The sequence below is a fragment of the Cavia porcellus genome, unplaced genomic scaffold, assembly GCF_034190915.1.
Source record: "Cavia porcellus strain 051 isolate PalLab524CR breed Dunkin Hartley unplaced genomic scaffold, mCavPor4.1 scaffold_2, whole genome shotgun sequence".
Taxonomy (NCBI): domain Eukaryota; kingdom Metazoa; phylum Chordata; class Mammalia; order Rodentia; family Caviidae; genus Cavia; species Cavia porcellus.
Genome location: NW_026947485.1, coordinates 110,634,769 through 110,651,629, shown reverse-complemented (window position 1 = coordinate 110,651,629; position 16,861 = coordinate 110,634,769). Strand labels below are relative to the sequence as shown.

At 44.5% G+C, this 16,861-nt stretch overlaps 1 protein-coding gene across 2 annotated transcripts in view; it reads right to left on the bottom strand.

Moving 5' to 3' along the window:
• Pik3ap1 (phosphoinositide-3-kinase adaptor protein 1) overlaps positions 1–16,861 on the bottom strand; it is a 115,496-nt gene that overhangs the window by 5,664 nt on the left and 92,971 nt on the right. For both annotated transcript variants that reach the window (XM_003479559.5, XM_023561473.2), the window contains 5 exons: positions 16,108–16,313; positions 14,100–14,172; positions 8,996–9,151; positions 5,017–5,087; positions 3,776–3,894 (listed from right to left, as the gene is read on the bottom strand). In XM_003479559.5, coding sequence (XP_003479607.2) covers positions 3,776–3,894; positions 5,017–5,087; positions 8,996–9,151; positions 14,100–14,172; positions 16,108–16,313 — 625 coding nt within the window. The remainder of the gene's footprint in view (positions 1–3,775; positions 3,895–5,016; positions 5,088–8,995; positions 9,152–14,099; positions 14,173–16,107; positions 16,314–16,861) is intronic.

The window sequence follows — 16,861 nt, the reverse complement described above, 5'->3', positions numbered from 1 at the left end:
TCCTCTCAATGGTGGCAGGATAATACTAACTCTATATAAGTACGGCACTGTCAGCTGCCCATCCTATAAGGACTAAGGAACAAGGGAAATTCCATGCCAAGATATAATGCACCTGCTGCTGTTCTCATCATTATCTTCCTTTCTTTGCTTTGTTTCTTTTCTTTGTTTCTTCAGCTGAATATGTTGGAGACTCACCACAAGTGAGAATGTGAAGTCTCTTCCACAACCTATAACTCACCAGCACTGGGCTATTTAAGGTTTATAAAGTCCAACTCTGAATTCATCAATTCATTTATCCCTTCATTTACATAATAAATATTTATTGAGTCCCCCCTATGTGCCAGACACTAGACAATTAGAAAAAAAATTTTTAAATAAAAAAATAGTTTCTAATCTCACAAAGTTTACTACCACTTGAAGAGGCAGGTAAACAAGGTTTTCAAGTATTAATGTCTTAGAATAGACCTTCTATTGGGAGGGCTCTGCGTGGAGACATCGGGAGGTGGCATAGGGGTTGAATCCTAAAGGATGTACAACAATTTTCTAAGCAGAGATTAGAAGTGAATAGAAAAACAGAATTCTAAGCAAAAGGAACAGATTGGGTAAAGAATACAAAAACAGTGCAGCTACCCTAAAGGGTACAGCCTGGGGGAGAGGTAAGACATGAGACTGGGCAGGCCAGGGCACACCGAAATACCAGAATTAAATGTAAAGGCTCTTACTGTCAGGAAATGACATCACCAGTTATTTGTGTTCTAGAAAGTGCACTTTGCTTCAGTGTGAAGGAGGGACTGACTGGAGGCAGTGTGGAGGCAGTAGGGAGGAGGAGGTGGATCTAAGAGCTGAAAGGACAGCAGAACGGTAGAGCCTGGAGACAAAGTAGCCATGGGTGCAGGCTGTAAGAGAGACACACTTGGGCTGGAGGCTGAGGGAAGGAAGAGAACGGTGCTCCAGGCCCAAGCTGGGAATCCCTGAGAAGGTGGCAGCTTGGGTCACGGGATGATAGGGAGGCTGAGAAGCGCAGCTTTGCACCTGCTATGTCTGAGATGCCTGTGGGACATCTAGGCGAAGATTCCCAGTCAGTGGCAGTAAGTAAAAGGGGCAGACGGAGATGGAGTTTGGAGGACATTTAGGAATCCAGGCTCTGGTTTACCACATGCAGAGTAAGCTGGAGACTAGACTAGAACTGACTAGAGGCTGCACTCAGCAGTGCTGCTCAAGAGGGAGGGGGTCAGGAGAACAGAGCTGCCAGGGTCAGGGTGAACCCAGGACACCACGGCCGCCTCCTGTCATGCCACCAGCCATCCAAGCCATTAGGAGAGGGGTTTGCCTTACTCCTTGCTCAAAAGTTGCCTCATTTTATTACAGAGATGATACACACAACTGCATACATAGAGATCATTTTCACACCAGAAAGGAATACAAAGCTCAAAATGTATCAGTTATAAGTTTCTTTGCAAACATTGTTCCTTCTACACCCACTATCACCAGCCACCACACAACCTGCTGCTACCCCCTTCCCCAGTATGGGCCTGGGTAGGGGTCAAACCCAGAGCCTCATTCATGTTGGGCAAGCATCTAACCACTAACTCTAACACCAGACTGGCCCTCTTTAAATTCTTTTTTGAGAATATGGTCTCCCTCACTTGCAAGGCTGGTATTAAATTTGCAGTCTTCCCTGCTTCAGCTTCCCAAGTAACTGAAGATTATGGTGCTGTACCACTGGACCTAGCATAAATACTTTCTTTAGCAGAAAGTATTCTTCTCTTTTTGTCTCTCCATCTTTATCCCAGTATATTTCCAGACTCCCCAAATAGTTGATCTACCATCTCTTTTTCACATATTTAAATTACCCTAATTTCTGTCCTTTAATGTCTAGAACTCATTCCTCTAAGGTTTTTTTTTTTTTTCCTCTCTTCCAGTAACAAAATCCTATGGAATCTTCGTAGCTACAGGTTCAATCTTATTGTTTTTTTGTACCAGTGATCAATCTCACAGCCGCATGCTTGACGGGCAGGCACTTCTGCCATTGAGCTATATCCCCTGCCCTACAGTTTCAATCTTAAGAATTCTTTTATCTTACTACAATTAGACAACTACCTCCAAAATCCTCAGTCTTCAGGAATAAAAGGTGTTGAGTTTTGGATCTCCTTCCCTGACACACAGACTTTCTTGAGACGATGTAACACAAAGATCAAAAGGGCAAGTCCTCACCCAGCACCAAGCCCTAGTTTCCACTTTTATAAAATGTGATCCTTCTTACTCTCAGGGGTGTGGAGAGAATTAAATAAGACTACTGTGTATCTGACATACCTCCCACCCCCCTCATTAAATAGTGGCGTTCATTACTATGGTAAGGCCTCCTCAGTCACCTACTATAGCAATTCTCAAGTCATGGGATGTAAGAGAAATTTGGCAACAGAATGCTGCTACTCCTTGTGAGAGTAATATTCTAACATGAACCTTCCAGGCTACGCCAAGGAAGCTGACTGTTCACGCAGCAACAGTACACAGATGTTGTGGGAGCACAGAGAAAGTTGGTAAATAGCAAAAGGATAAAGGGAAAAGCTCAGACGTAGCCTCTTTTTCCAGAAAACCAGAAAAGCTTTCTTGTAGCATTCTGTCAACAAATTGCACTGATGAGCTTTAGCTTACAAGTTTCAGAATGCAAAAAAATGTCCTGATTAAAAAAAAAAATACTTACTTCTTAGTCTCCTTTCCCCAGCATATTATATTTTAATCATCAAAAAGTCAAACTGAGATAAAGCTAGTTAGTCTCTCCTGCATTGGCAGACACACTAGCTATCTTTGACACTTTTTCTGTTACTCCACAAGACTATAAAAAGGGTCAGAATATGAACGAAAACATGTATCACAGCCCAAGAAATCAGTCACTCTCTTTAATCTGATACTCATTCTCCAAATCTCCAGATGTTTACTTCTTCCCAGTATACATATAAAAAAACCCACTCATGTTGTTGAGGTCTTACCACAGGCTAAGAACTCAATTGTTACAACTCTGTGAGGCCCTCTGTTAGTAACCCCATTTTATACACAATATTGAGGCACCTAAAAGTTAACCAAGTCTAGCACTGGCTTCTGCCCATACATGACCTCACGATGTTGGCTCGGGAGCCAGGCTCACCAGCAGCAGCCCAGCCTGCTTCATCTGCATTTCCACTCCAAGTCCTTCTTATCGCCTGCCCTCAAAAGACATCTCCCCACAACACAGCCAGGCGAATATGATACTAGGGAATTTATTTCCAGACAAATGCAAAAATGAGATGGAGGGAAGGGATGGAAGAGATGGGATAAGGTGTGAAAAGAAGGAACTGGAATGTATTATGTACATGTACAAACTCCATACAAGGAATGTAAACATTATGTTTTGCAAACATGTATACATACACAACAAAGAAGGAGGATCAAGGGGGATGCGTGGAGGGAGGAGGGTTAGAAGGAAAAGGGAATAAAAGTGGAATTAAGATGTGTTAGGTACATGTACCAATTCCTACAAGTAATGTAAACATTATATACTACACATATATGCTAATAAACTTTAGAGAAAAACCATGCAATGAAAATTATTTTAAAAGTTGACATGTGCTTATTCATTTCACTTATGAAATAGTGCATATACCATTTAACTGAGTAAAGTATCACCTACATTAATGAAATATGTCAAAATTAGGAATTTCAGTTATTGCACATGTCCTCAAATCCTACTCCTTCTGAAATTCAGAGAGTGAGGAAAAAATATGGACTTCAATGTTACCTCTGCGAGGCGGCTCGAGGAGGCACCCTGGGGGGCCTCTCAGAGGGCACGGTGTGTGTTCCATCCACTTGTTGGGGGCCTGGACTACGACTTCTGGTAACTTCCGGGACTTCATTGTCCTACGCAAACAAGAAGAGAAAAAAACATGAAAATTACTTGATGCAACCAGCACAGCTGGACACCCATATCACAAAAGTCCCTCAGCCTTCTTCAGGCTGTGGCTGCAGGGGGCTCACAAACTGGAAATCAACCCAGCGTCCTCTGGCAGCTTCCATGTCTTCCTGTTGTTGAGAAGGACAGGCTAGCCCACATTCTCACGAACCTTTTAACCCTAAATCCATGCTAATTAAAACATGGTCCATGGCTGTCAACACCAGCAGCATCTAAAAGTTTCTCACAAACCCCCTGTGACAAGCTGTTCTCTGGAGCCTTCAGGGTTGGGGGTGACTCAGGTGGGCCTTCCTGTTTCTTTCAGTCCTTGCATCAGGGTAGACACTCTGACCCAAATTCAGCCAACTTGGAGTGGGCCTCTACCCAAAGCAGCAGTTTCCTTTCAGCCCAAGGCCTTGTGGTTCTCTAGAGACTGTGCTACTACACAGAAAAGGCCAGTGGGTAAGGCAGGAAGAAAGCAGGTATATAGGTATATACTGAAAATCACAGACACAATAGCACTGAACTGGGGACATAGGGAACGATGTCCTTCGCTCTCCCTGGCATCCCTTGTGGCCCCTAATCTAGGCCCTGGCATGATCCCTGTCCCTGGAGTCTCTGAGACTGATCAGATTCTTCCCATAGATACCACTATCTAAGTTGAGCAGATTTTTGTCTCTTTCCATTTTTCTCCCTGCCTTCTTCCCTCCCTTCTTTTCTTCTTATTGAAGTAAAATCCACATAACATAGAACCAACCATTCTAAAGCAAATGATTCAGGGACACTGAGTGAATTCACAGTGTTATGCAACCAACTCTATGTAGTCTCAAAACAGTTTAATAACCCAAAAGGAAACACTGTATCTATTAAGCAGTTAATTCCTTCCTATTCTCGTCCCTTTCCAGCCCCTGCCAAACATGAATCCATATTCTGTCTCTGGGGATTTCTCCATTCTAAATATTTCATATAAGTGAAATCCTACAATATACAATATGTGACTTTTTTTGTGTGCATTCCTTCACTGAAGTTCTGTCTCTTGCAATGAAATGACCCAGAGGACAAGACAGGTGGGTGACAACCCCGGCTCTCACCTCATTGTCACCTTCCATTCCACTGCTCACACTGAGGAGGCTTCGTGTGCTTGAGCGATTACTCGTGCTGCCTGAAGAGTAGAAATAAAGTGAGTTAGACTGTGGAGTAAACCAAATACAGAGCTCTAGTGCTTATGTTACTGATAGAAACAACATACAAGCAGTGGAAGCAGGATTCTTCAAAATGTGGCTGTCATGCCCTTTTAGTAGAGTTCAGGTTTTCTGTCAGCATTCCATGAAATAGTTTACTAAGTCTTGACTACCACTTTCAGCTTAACAGTTACCCCTTACTGAGGGCATCCCATACACTAAGTGCTTCAAAAACATGATTCCATTATTTTTTCTTTGAAAATCCTATTTGCTATTAGTGCTTTGGTTTGACAGGGAAGTAAAGGCATTCTGATTCTCGTTCAATAGTATCTCTAAAATCTGTGAACTAGTTTTGTTACTGTAGTTCTTCTTTTACTTAGAATACAGCAAACATGTACATGTGACATACATGTACATGGTACCTTATAATAAGGGGTGAGACACTCTGATACAAAATGCAAGTCTGGGGGTGTGGCTCAAAGGTAAGAGTGATGGCTTTGCACAGCCCTAAATTTCATCCCTAGTGCAACACAAACACACAGGAAAAACATGCTATACTCAAATTCAAAAATATAATTTACATTCATGGTAGGAACTGTGACTGTGTAAGTTTAAGTGCCCAAAGCTCTTGAGTTGGGAATTTATCACCTATGTCATTAGCAGAGCATTTTCCAATTGAAATTGTGCTGACAATGTCCCATTTTTGTGCTAATATAGTAGCTAGTGTACAACTAAAGAAATAAATTTTAAATTTTATGTAGTTTTAATTAATTTAAATGTAAATAGCTATATATGGCCAATGGCTATTGTATTGTTCGGTACATTAGAAACAGCCTGGACCCATGGTGACCTGGCATTAAAGAAGGAAGAATTAATCAACTATAACAAGGAAATCTTAACTTTTTGATTTACCAGTATTGCTACTAACAGATTGCCAAGTCTTAGGGTTGCTCAATTTCAACTTAAAATAGCTCTTATTAGTTTGGAAATAGTGTTAGTTTTGCCATGTTGTGGTATCAACTTTGGCAATATGAATTTAGGGAATGAATTTAGAAGTTAGCTTAAATGGAGCAGTTAGGATTATAACTTTGGACTACTTCTTGGGGGTATATTTTTATACCTAAAATATTGTGTCAAAATATTTTCATAAACCAGGAAATTCAGTTTGTTCATTAGAAGCACGTGAAACATGGTCCCTTTCTATTCAGCTGTCTACATATAACACTGTTCACCTGACCAGAGTATCCTTTTCTCTTCATTTGCCTGGCCCACTGCTGTCCACAGGCTAAAAATCTGCTTACGGCAAATGCCATCAAATTTCTCCAGATTTTCTTAACTAAAAGCAAGCCCTGGGCACATGGGTCCCATCCCTCTCTGTGACTGAGCCTCCCTGATCATTCATCCTGGTCCCTGCCATTTGGTCACAATGAGCCACATTGTTCTGAAGGTTATCTGCAATCAGAAAGTAGAAAATGGTCACAAGCACTGGCTCAGTAACTCTAGAAATTCATACCAATTGGGTTCTGTTGTCCCTTCTGTTGGCATTCTTAAATCTTTAACCCCAACACTTGGCTCCAAACGTTGGCTCCCTTGGTTGGACTGCTGTGGCCTGGGCCCCTCTCCAGGCTGATGACTTTGGCCATATCCCTCCGGGCTGCACAGTTGGTAGGAACCTCTGGCCCCAGCCCTATCACCTATACTCTGGCCAGGGTGAAGGAGCATACTGCCAGCCCTTGCCACACTCTGTTGCTGGGGAAGAAGAATCAGATGAACATCTAACTTGTACTATTTCTGTACTTTCCTTTCGGTATTATAAGCCCTTAAAGACAGGCACTGGTTCTTTTTCATTGTCTACCTCAGTTGCCTGAGCTGTCCTCTGTGCAAAAATAGGGGAAAAAATAATCACGCACTATAAAAACAACTTGGGCCACATAACCTAGGAGAAGCTCAATAGTCCTTCTGCAATGAAAGTTTTGTTTTCTTAAATATCACACTGTTATCTTGAGTTTTTGGTTATAACCAGATGTAACCTGAAATTATTTTTCTGTGGTTTCCAAGTCATGACAGCTGTAGCATAATAAAAATAGTGCTGTTTTCAGGATGCAATTCTGGGGTAAAGGGCTAGCTGGTAGGTCAGAGTCCAGCCACCCTTACTGTCCCTCCCTGCCCCTTGGAAGGCAATACTTCTCTGGAAAGGGAACAAAAAGCTCTGGGTGTGAATCCCAGATGCCCTGCTTACTTGCTAAGAGATGGGAGCAAGTTGCTAAACTTCCTAACTTTCCATTTCCTTATTTAGAAACTGAGGCCTTGATGTATGGAATCAATTAGATCACATGGTAATATGCTCGGCATAGAGCCAGTAAAGAGTGAACATTTTATTAATGAAAGCATCTGTGTGTGTGTGTGTGTGTGTGTGTGTGTGTGTGTGTGTGTGTGTCTAGCCCTCCTCTGCTTCCCAACGTGTCTGACAGAAGCTCTGCCCATCTCTGGCTTTCCTTCCACCTGTGGTCCCTAAGGAACTTACTCCCTTTTCTGAACTTGTCAGAATTTGAATTTCCAAATTGCCTCAGGGGTCTCTAGAAAGGCATTATCACTACCACTATGTGCAGGGAGGTTTTCTCTGTCCAGTCCAGACTTCCCATGTGGTCATGTGACAGGCTTTGGGTCTGCTTCCATAGATCATGGTGGTAGCAAAATCAACTTGAAAGAGAAAAGAGCAGGGGTTCCAGGGCCAACTACTTTGTACTCTGAGGCCACAGGACCCTGGAGAAAGATCTTTCCCACTCTGGGTTACAAATAATCTATCCATAGAGTAAAGAGGGAAACTAGTACAGACACTCTTGACCTAAATTCACAGGTGGGCAGAATTGGTGTGTGTGTGTGTGTGTGTGTGTGTGTGTGTGTGCACGCACAGGTGTGCATGAAGGTATATTTGTATACAGACAAGCATTTTTCTAGGAAACAGGTCCTGAACATGTATCAGACTCAAAGGGATTAAGAATCCTAGGCTGGATACACTGTGGGATGTCCCACATTTCATTAGTGGATTTTCTGCTTCACATTTGAGGGGACATGAATCTTGAAACTGAGCTTCTCTCTGGCTTTTTCATTACTTTTCTGGCTGCTTTGACAACAGCAAAATGAATGGAAAACAGAAATTCTAAGGGGCTTATGAAGCCAGTGTGCCCGGAGTCAGCCAACAGGGCCCTGGATGTGGAAACAAAGCCCAGGCCCTTGCCTGTACATCAGTGGGCATTGTCTATGCAATCAGACTCCCATTCAAGTTCAAAGGAAGCATATGCTAATTAGATCCTCCACTGTCTGTAAAGCTGGAATTCTCAAATCTGAGTCTTTTGACTTTGTTCTCTCACTTTCCCCTTAACCCAGCTGGGGAAGCAGCAAGAAGCAGTGGTTAAGAAGAGCACCGGCTCTGGATCCACACTGTCTTAACATCAAACCTATCTTAACCACATTCTCTACCTAACCCAGTTAGGACACTAGGCCTCTAACTTCCCACCTTGCGAAACAGAGGTCAAAGTAACTTTTAAAGAATTTTTGTCTTGCTATGGAAAAAAAAAAAAGCAAGAAGTTTTGACAGAAATCAACAATCTATGAAGAAGCTTCAAAGATCATTAATGCTCAATAAACATTAACTGTTATTATTATGAGGTTTTGCTTTTTATGAAAAGGATAGAGTAATAATTATGTCCACCAGCTTCACACGATAAAAGCAAAATTTACAGGCTAATTGTTTCCCATATTTTACACTTTTCAAAACCAAATCAAATCTCCTCTGAGATCTTTAGGCTCATGACAGAATGCTTTCAATCGCCTCAAGCCACCAGGTAGAGCACAGTGGGGAGGGCACTGAGGGCACCACCCTACTTACTCGCTGTGCTGGAGGTACTGTCTGTTTTCCAGTCACCACGCCTTAGCTCTGTTCTTGAAGGGAGGACGCTTTTCCTGGGGCCGCTCTCATAGACTCCAAACTCCACTTTCCCAGGCAGGTGCTGGGAGTGCCGGATGGGGACTGTGATCTCCAGGTCTGGAATCAGAGGAACAGGGATAATCTTCAAGAGGGCAGATTGTCGCCTGACTGCCTCATGCTCCATCTCTACCTGTTTTCTTCAGGGGAGGGCAAGCCCTGAATCGTTCTCCCTGCCCACATCATGCTGAACCCCTGGGCTCCTGTGTGGCCAGGCTGGGAGACAGAAAGAAGGGATGTAGGATGTGAGAAGGGGCAGAGAAACACGTGCGTATTTCTCCACTTGCAGGGAGTGGATGAGACACGGTCAGAGAGCTGGGTTTCCAGCTCCTCCACTAGCAGCCGTGCAACTTGAGTAAGTCAGTTCACCTCTCTGTATCACCCTCCTGTCTAAGGAGGCTGTGTGTGCATCTTTAGTCATCATGTGTGGGCCACCTGTGCACCAGGCTTACCCAGACCTTCCATATTTTTCACTCACTGAATCTCCACAACAGCCAAGAAATCAGTTATTATCGCCTCCAACAGATACGAGGCATGGAAAAGTGAAGTTGCAGCCTTGTCACACAGCAGGAAATGGCCGAGGTGGGACTTAGATGCTGGCATGAGAGTGTAGGCACTTTCCTCACTTGATCCCTTAACACATGATGCACAGCAGGTGGCAGGGTGTGATGTGGGTGGCCCATATTGTGTAGCGGTGACTCACAGAATTAATAACAGGAGGTCTTTCAGGAGGTCCCTGAAAGCCTTTTTTGACTTGCAAGACTGATTAGTGATACAGAAGAGTGCTTCTCTGCCTAGCAAAGCACTAACTTGACCTCTTTACTGGCTTAGCCCTGTCCAGTGGTTTGCCTTTACTCTTCCCTAGAGTTCCATCTTCGGGTTCTAACTTTTGCTGCTGAGCAGAATGACATCTTGGTGCTGCTGGCAGCAACTTCCTCCTCAGGTAAGTGTAAAGCAGAGGAGCCCTGCCTCCAAGCTCCCCTTGCTGCCCTTGATGTGGAAACGGGGTTGGGGTGTGGGAAGGAAGAAGGATTAGCTTTGGGACCTGCACTCTTAACCTTGTGGTACCACTTTCTCTCCTCTCTACTTCCATGTGATTGGAGCAACAGGAAGTTCTGAGAGGCTGTGACACAGGTGGCTGTGCTCACAAATCTAGAGGCTGGCCAAGCAAGGTAAATAAATACAGCAGAACTTTAGGAAAGAGCAGCATAAGGACAGGATATAGCAAGCCACACACAGTGCACGTCCAGCATAAAGGACACTAGAGGGTGGATTATTTCTCTGCACAAGCCTGAGCTTTCTGGATCCAGGGTAACATAGGCTCCAGTATTCAACCAGCTTTCTAACCCTCTCAATCTAGGGATCCCTTGGTTACAACTCTGCAGTGAATTTAGGCAAAGAATGGGGGTGCACTGTCACATGGGTGTGACCCTAGACTCTCAGGAGCCTACACAGATATCATTCTTTTTTGACTTCCTTCTATCTTTGATCTACCTTTTTAAAATCACCTTTTGAAAGAAGGTTCTTGTCTGCTTAAGTAACTTCAAAATGGCAATTTTCCACCCTTGACAATTCTATGCGAAAGGAACATAAAACACACAAGAAAAAAATAGACCAAAGTTCAAAAAAATCAGATACAGCTAACTCTAAATGTTTACAAAATCCTGACATCCTTTGAATAAAGGTATAATATCAGGAATAACTCTTATTATGACATTACATAGCACCTTTCAGTGTTTGCACCTGTGCTGTTAATGCACTCTCCATTGAGCTCTATGACTTCTCCATCAAGTAGATAAGCCAGGTATAACTCCAGTGAGGAAACTGAGGGGTTAAGGGAACGACCCTGAATCATAAAGCGATTCAGTGACAAATTGGGGATCAGAACCCAAGTTCACTGTGACTCAGCTGTCGTCTGCCTATAGGACACACCCAGAACACAAATACTGACTGTCTTCTCTGTGAGGCCACAGCACTCAAAAAGCCCAGAGGCCACTCACTGATTTCAACACTGTGCCAGCTCAGGGAGGGCAGAGCTGCTCCCTGGGGCTTAAGAAAAATGGGCAGGTTATTATGAACAGAGGCTCAGTTTTCAATTATCCTTAGAACTATAACCCAAAATAGAGAAAACAATCGCTATTTTTCTTTTCTAAGACAAATGAAGTTTCCAAATGAAGAGTCAGTCCTTGTGTCTGGAGTAGGTTACATTCTTAGAGAAGGTCCTTTAGAAATAAATGCCACTCAGCAGCAGCCCTACTGCTCCTGTAGACCAATGTGAGAGTGTGTCAAAGGCTTTCCTATGCTTTCCCGTTCTAGCAAAGCAGAATTCTCTCCTTCTAGTGACAGACGCTCAACACAGAAAGCATATTTTTAAAAGGAGCTGCAGTGTTCAAGGCAGAGAAAGTGGGCCCACCCCTGTGCACCCTAATCCGCCCTGCACTTTCAGTTTCCTTCCTGCCCCTTCAAGGAGACAAACAGCAGCTCCGAGGCCCCAAAGGAGCCAACAGGGTAGGTCACTACAAGCGAGGGCGTGATATATAACCCAGCTTACAGAGTTAAACAAGTGTATCTACTCAACCATAAAGGATGTCTTATCTTTGGCAGACATTCTGATTCCTCTGGGCCTCACCCTGCAGTTCACAGTCCAACTTCCAATCACATAAAGCTTTCTCTGGAAACCAAATTATAAGTATCTCCGCCAATAGACTTCAACCAATGACTGATGTGAGTAGGTATATAAGTGGCCTGGTTTGTTTGCTGTTTAGTAGCATAACTTAAAACAAGGAGGCACTTGGGGCCCACGGCTAGAACATTCTGCCCTTGTGGGTTGCTTGCCAACTCCAGTCATTCTTTATTTAGTTATTTTTCTTTTTTGAAACAGAGTCTCACTATGTAGTTCAGACTGGCCTTGAACTTGCAGCAATCATCCTGCTTCAGCCTCCGGAGTGCTGGGATTTCAGGTGTGTGCCATCACATCTGGTCACTCCAGTCATTCTTGCTCAGTGTCTGCTATACTTCAGATCTGGAATGTCCCCCACAGGCCCATGTGTTAAAGACTTGGTCCCTGCTTGGAACTATTGGGAGATGGTAGTGGTGCACAGCAGAAGCATCCCTATTGCGAGCGTCCCTTTGGAGGGGAGCGTCACACCCCAGCCCTGTCATCTTCTCAGTTCTCCCATGTCAGAGAATTTTGCTCTGTCACATGTCCCTGCCATAATGTGTTACTTTGGGGCCTGAAACCTCCAAAACTGTGAGCCAAAATAAACCTTTTGTATTGTTTTTGGTACTGGAAATCAAACTCAGGACTCTACACTTGCCAGACAGGTACAGTGCCACTGAGCTATATCCCCAGCCAACCTTTTGTTTTTATAAGGTGGTCATCTGGGGTATTTTTTACAACCATAAAAAGCTAACACAGCGTCCAGTTATGAAAGTTTTAATAGTCATGCTTTTAATTAAAGTCCCTGATATAAAAAATAACTAAACTCTTACCCACAAAATATTCCTTGTCAGAGGGTCTGCTTCCTACAGAGCCATAGAGAGAGGATTAATGTCATGCTGCTTTGGGAAATTTTGGACATTGAGCATTCTGACTTAGACTATAGGTACCTGAGGGTATAAATCGCTTATTTGGACCCTAATCAACCTTGGGTGGACTTTGTGTAATGTTTCAAAACTTATGACCCTAGGGCTCGACCCGAAACAGTAAGTCCCAGTGTACTCGTTCTGGAAGGCTCTGCCTGAGAGGTGCAGGCACATGTCAGCCTGTGCGTGACTACAGGAGCAGATGGTTTTAGAGTGCTTCCCTGGGCCAAGGACTCTGGACTTTGCCTTTGTAAGAGGCAAAGACTATACCCAGACTCCTTCCCAATGAGAACTTTGTGGGTTTTTGTTTTGGTTTTTTGCCATTTTACAGATAAGGACTGAGTCTCCCGGAGGCAAAGGATCTTGCCCATAGTGAGCAGAAATCTGACCCCAATCTTGCCGGCCTCAGGATTCATGCCTGTGTCCCCTGCTTCTCCGCATGTATGTTATCTTGCTTTAGTAACTCCAGTGGCACCAGGTAAAACCCAGGGAGCAGAAAGATGTGATGCCACCAGAAGGCCCAGTCTTGAATCCAGCCAGCTGAGCACATTACAAACTCCTAGGCCTTCAGACACAGGGCCACCACCCCATCACAGGCTCCATGCTGCTGTATTTAAGATCCTGGAATGTTTCATTTACTCAAGACTTCTACCTTTAGGTCCAAGTGCTCTAGTTTTAAAAGCAACTTGGTCATTTTCCTCCTGGAGCCCTTTTATCTGACCCCTTCCCCTAATAACTGCAGACCGTCAGGCAGACTTCCTGCCTCTTCTGTTCTTTGCTCCCCGCTTCCACTGGGAGGAAAGATATACCTGAGTTTGGGGAGTGGTGGCACAAATTTAAAATCTAGACATACAAGCAAAAGTCTTCATATAAGCTCTCTGAACTTGTGCCAGGCTATAACCTTTAACCACTTTTCCCTATAATAGTCAAAACCATTAACATTGGCTAGGCTACTTTCTACACAACATTTTGAAGGTGTCATGGGGCTGACCTTATAAGGGAAACGAATCCCACATGAACATAAAGACAACTAACCCCTAAGCTGTCAGATGGTAAAGACAGTGGCTCACAGGTCTTTGTGTCTGGCTGGGTGACCTGTGCTCAGTAAGTGTGTGTGGGAGGAATCAATGGTGTTACTGGACATTTGACTAAACCAGTCATTACAACAAAGACTTTGGTCTTTTTTGGAGCCCCGCTAACCTGAGTGTTTGGCTTCTGAGGCAGTGTGTGACGTGGGAACTGATGACATAAGATTCACCACTGAAGTCAGAAACAGACATTGTGTGAATGGAGTTTCTCCCTTCTCTGCTCAGGAAATGCATCCTTCCAACTGCCAAGGACAGTCAGGCCCTTGTCACTCAAACCACAACAGTAAGGAGGGTCAAGCAAAATAGCAATGCTGCGGCGATGCGACAGCCCGTACCTGCCTGCTTCCCTGACTTCTGCTTCTCTTTCTGTCTTCGGGTGATGCTATCTCTTAGCCGCTTAAGGTTCTCCTATTAAAAAAGACAGAGTTTAAATACACACCACAGTCATACCCTGTGAGCATTAGAGATACTTTCCGATTGCACGCTGTACGCAGAGTCTATCACATCACAATAACATTTTCAGATGCAAGTGATCTTTAGCGTGGTCAGCTCTCGGACAAACTCACATCCTCATTTGATTTGTGCCCAAAGAGAAGACATCTCTTCCCAATACAGTTTTTCCTCTCCTCTGGCTCCTGGTTCCATTTATCACTCTATAACCGAGTACCCTCTCCCATGGACACTGACTAGCAAAACCAGTCTCTGACCTGCCCACAAACACTCTGCCTACGTTCTTGCCTCTGACACTGCATTCTTTCTTCATTCCCCTGACCTGAAGTGATGTTTATTGCTCTCCATGTGTTTGTTCCAGGCCTGGGTCAAGCAAGGCCCACCTTCTCCTTGATAGCTTCCAGTCCTTAGTACTGTCCACAACAGCCATCAGCCACTAGTTTATACCATTCTTCATAGGCATGTGTGTGTATGCATGTGTATGTGCCTTATCTCTTCAGGATACGTGGGCTCTCCAAGGGTGAAAGACTAAGTCATCCTGGGGTATCTGAGGAGAAGGACCCTACAGTCCCGCCATCTGGTCCACTGCATTCATTCAATAAATGTAGAATAGATACTTGAGTGCCAAGACTTTTTCTATTTCAGTCCATTAACACCAGTGGCTAAGCATTCTAGGGAAGTTAAGCATCTGAAGTTTTTTGGGTTTTTTTTTTTTTTGTACCAGAGATTGACCTCACACTTGCCAGGTAGGGGCTTATGCCACTGAGTTAAATCCCTGGCCCTGTATCTGAGTTTTCAATGCAATGGGGAAAATATCCAATCAGTTGGGCTGAACCAGAAGGTTCAGTGAAGGCCAAACTGGAAAGGTTGTTTTTTGCCTGCAGGGTGAGACACAGAGACCAAGATCATTTAGTTGCAAGTGGCAGAACAAGGGTATAAACTTGAGCTGCTGCTTCCAGAACCCTGGCTTCCCATAGCTACTGTGCCATGTGGTCACACATTTTGGTAAGGAGAAAAAAAAAACGATCATTTTGTGGCCATGGCTGGACTTTTCTCAGCAGTCTTGTAGTAATCCTGGGGTACCTGAGTGAGAAGGACCCTGATTCCTGGATTCAGTACTCAGGATGGGTACCCACTCACCCTTCAGATCCCAGAAGGAAGGAGGCTGCTGGAAGAGACTGTGGCCCCCTTTAAGGAGCACTAAGGAAGCAGAAGGTGTGATGAAGGGGTTTAGGCTTACTTGGAGCTGGTTTGGATCCTGACCCCTCTGCATTTCACTGAGCCTCTGTTTTCTGGGAAACTGGGGTGATGGTACTTCCTTTGCGTGCATGTCATGAGGAGCAGAGGTTAAATTCTGCTGAATGCACAGCACAGCATGACACGCTGCTGTCAAACCTCAACCACCGGTGCTTCTGCCTCACCATCCACTGCTCTCCAGCATTTCTCTCCACCCCTAGACGCCATGCTCCCTCTCAGGGCTGATGGCTGCTGCTCATACCACTGACCAGGTAGCTTACATGTCAGGTGCTGGGAGATGGAGGTTGAAATAGACTCCACTGAGATAGAGGAAAAAAGTTCCCATCCTCACTTAACCACTCAACAGTGAGAGTGGTCTTGGACATGTCCCTTAGCCCCTAACCCCAATTTTTTCTTGTGTAATTGCAGACATTAAACTAGGGATGGGTGTCGTAGAAAATGATATTTAGTTAAAAACACAGGGAGTTATATGTCCAGGCCAGGGAAACACACAGTCACCCACAGGACACACCACCAGGGTTTGTAGGCACAGTCACAGGTGCTCAGTAGGAGCAACACTGGATGGCTGCCACCCACTTTCCCCACTGTTCAGTAGCAAAGTGACACGAAAAGGCTTCTAAAAGATGGTGGCACTACCTGCTGGAAGCGAAAGGACTCAGACCGCTTCTTCTGGTTGAGCTGCCACTCCTTGAAGTGCAGCACGGCCTCATCCACGTTGACAATGCCCAGCTTCACCTGTTCCTGCAGTGTGATGAGCTGCCGCTGGCCCGGCGTCTTCATTCCAGCAAATGGGTCATATACACTTGACTGGGGCCTGTCCCTCCATGGTCTGACAGGTGGCTCTGAAAAGATAGCAAACCTCAGCTCCATAGCTTCCTAGTAGAGAGGGAGCAGACCTGAGAAATGGGAGACAGTGATGAGGCTGCTCACAAGTTCAAAAGGGCACATCACAAAGGAACAATTACAAGCCAAGAAGGGGGAAACAATGTGGAGTCAGAGGACAGGAGGTTACTAATTTCAAAGTCTATTAAAGCAGAGAAGGCTCCAGCATTTAAGATAGATGTGAACCCTGCCAAATTCCCCAGACCTCAATTATCAATATGCCTTCAGACCAACATTTCTCAACCTTGATACTACTGATATTTGAGGCTGTCTTGTCCCTGTAGGATGTTCAGCAGCACCCTTGGCCTCTACCAACTGGGTGCCAGCAGCACTCCTCTCCCTAGTTGTGGCAACTAAAAATGTTCTCAGGTGGTGCCAAACGTCCTCTGGAGAGGGCAAAATCACTCCCACATGAGAACTACTAGTAGCTTTAGACTTAAATCCACTTCTAGAAGTGGATTTAAAATGGAAGAGTCTGGCCAGGATGCATCTCCCACCACCATTCCCA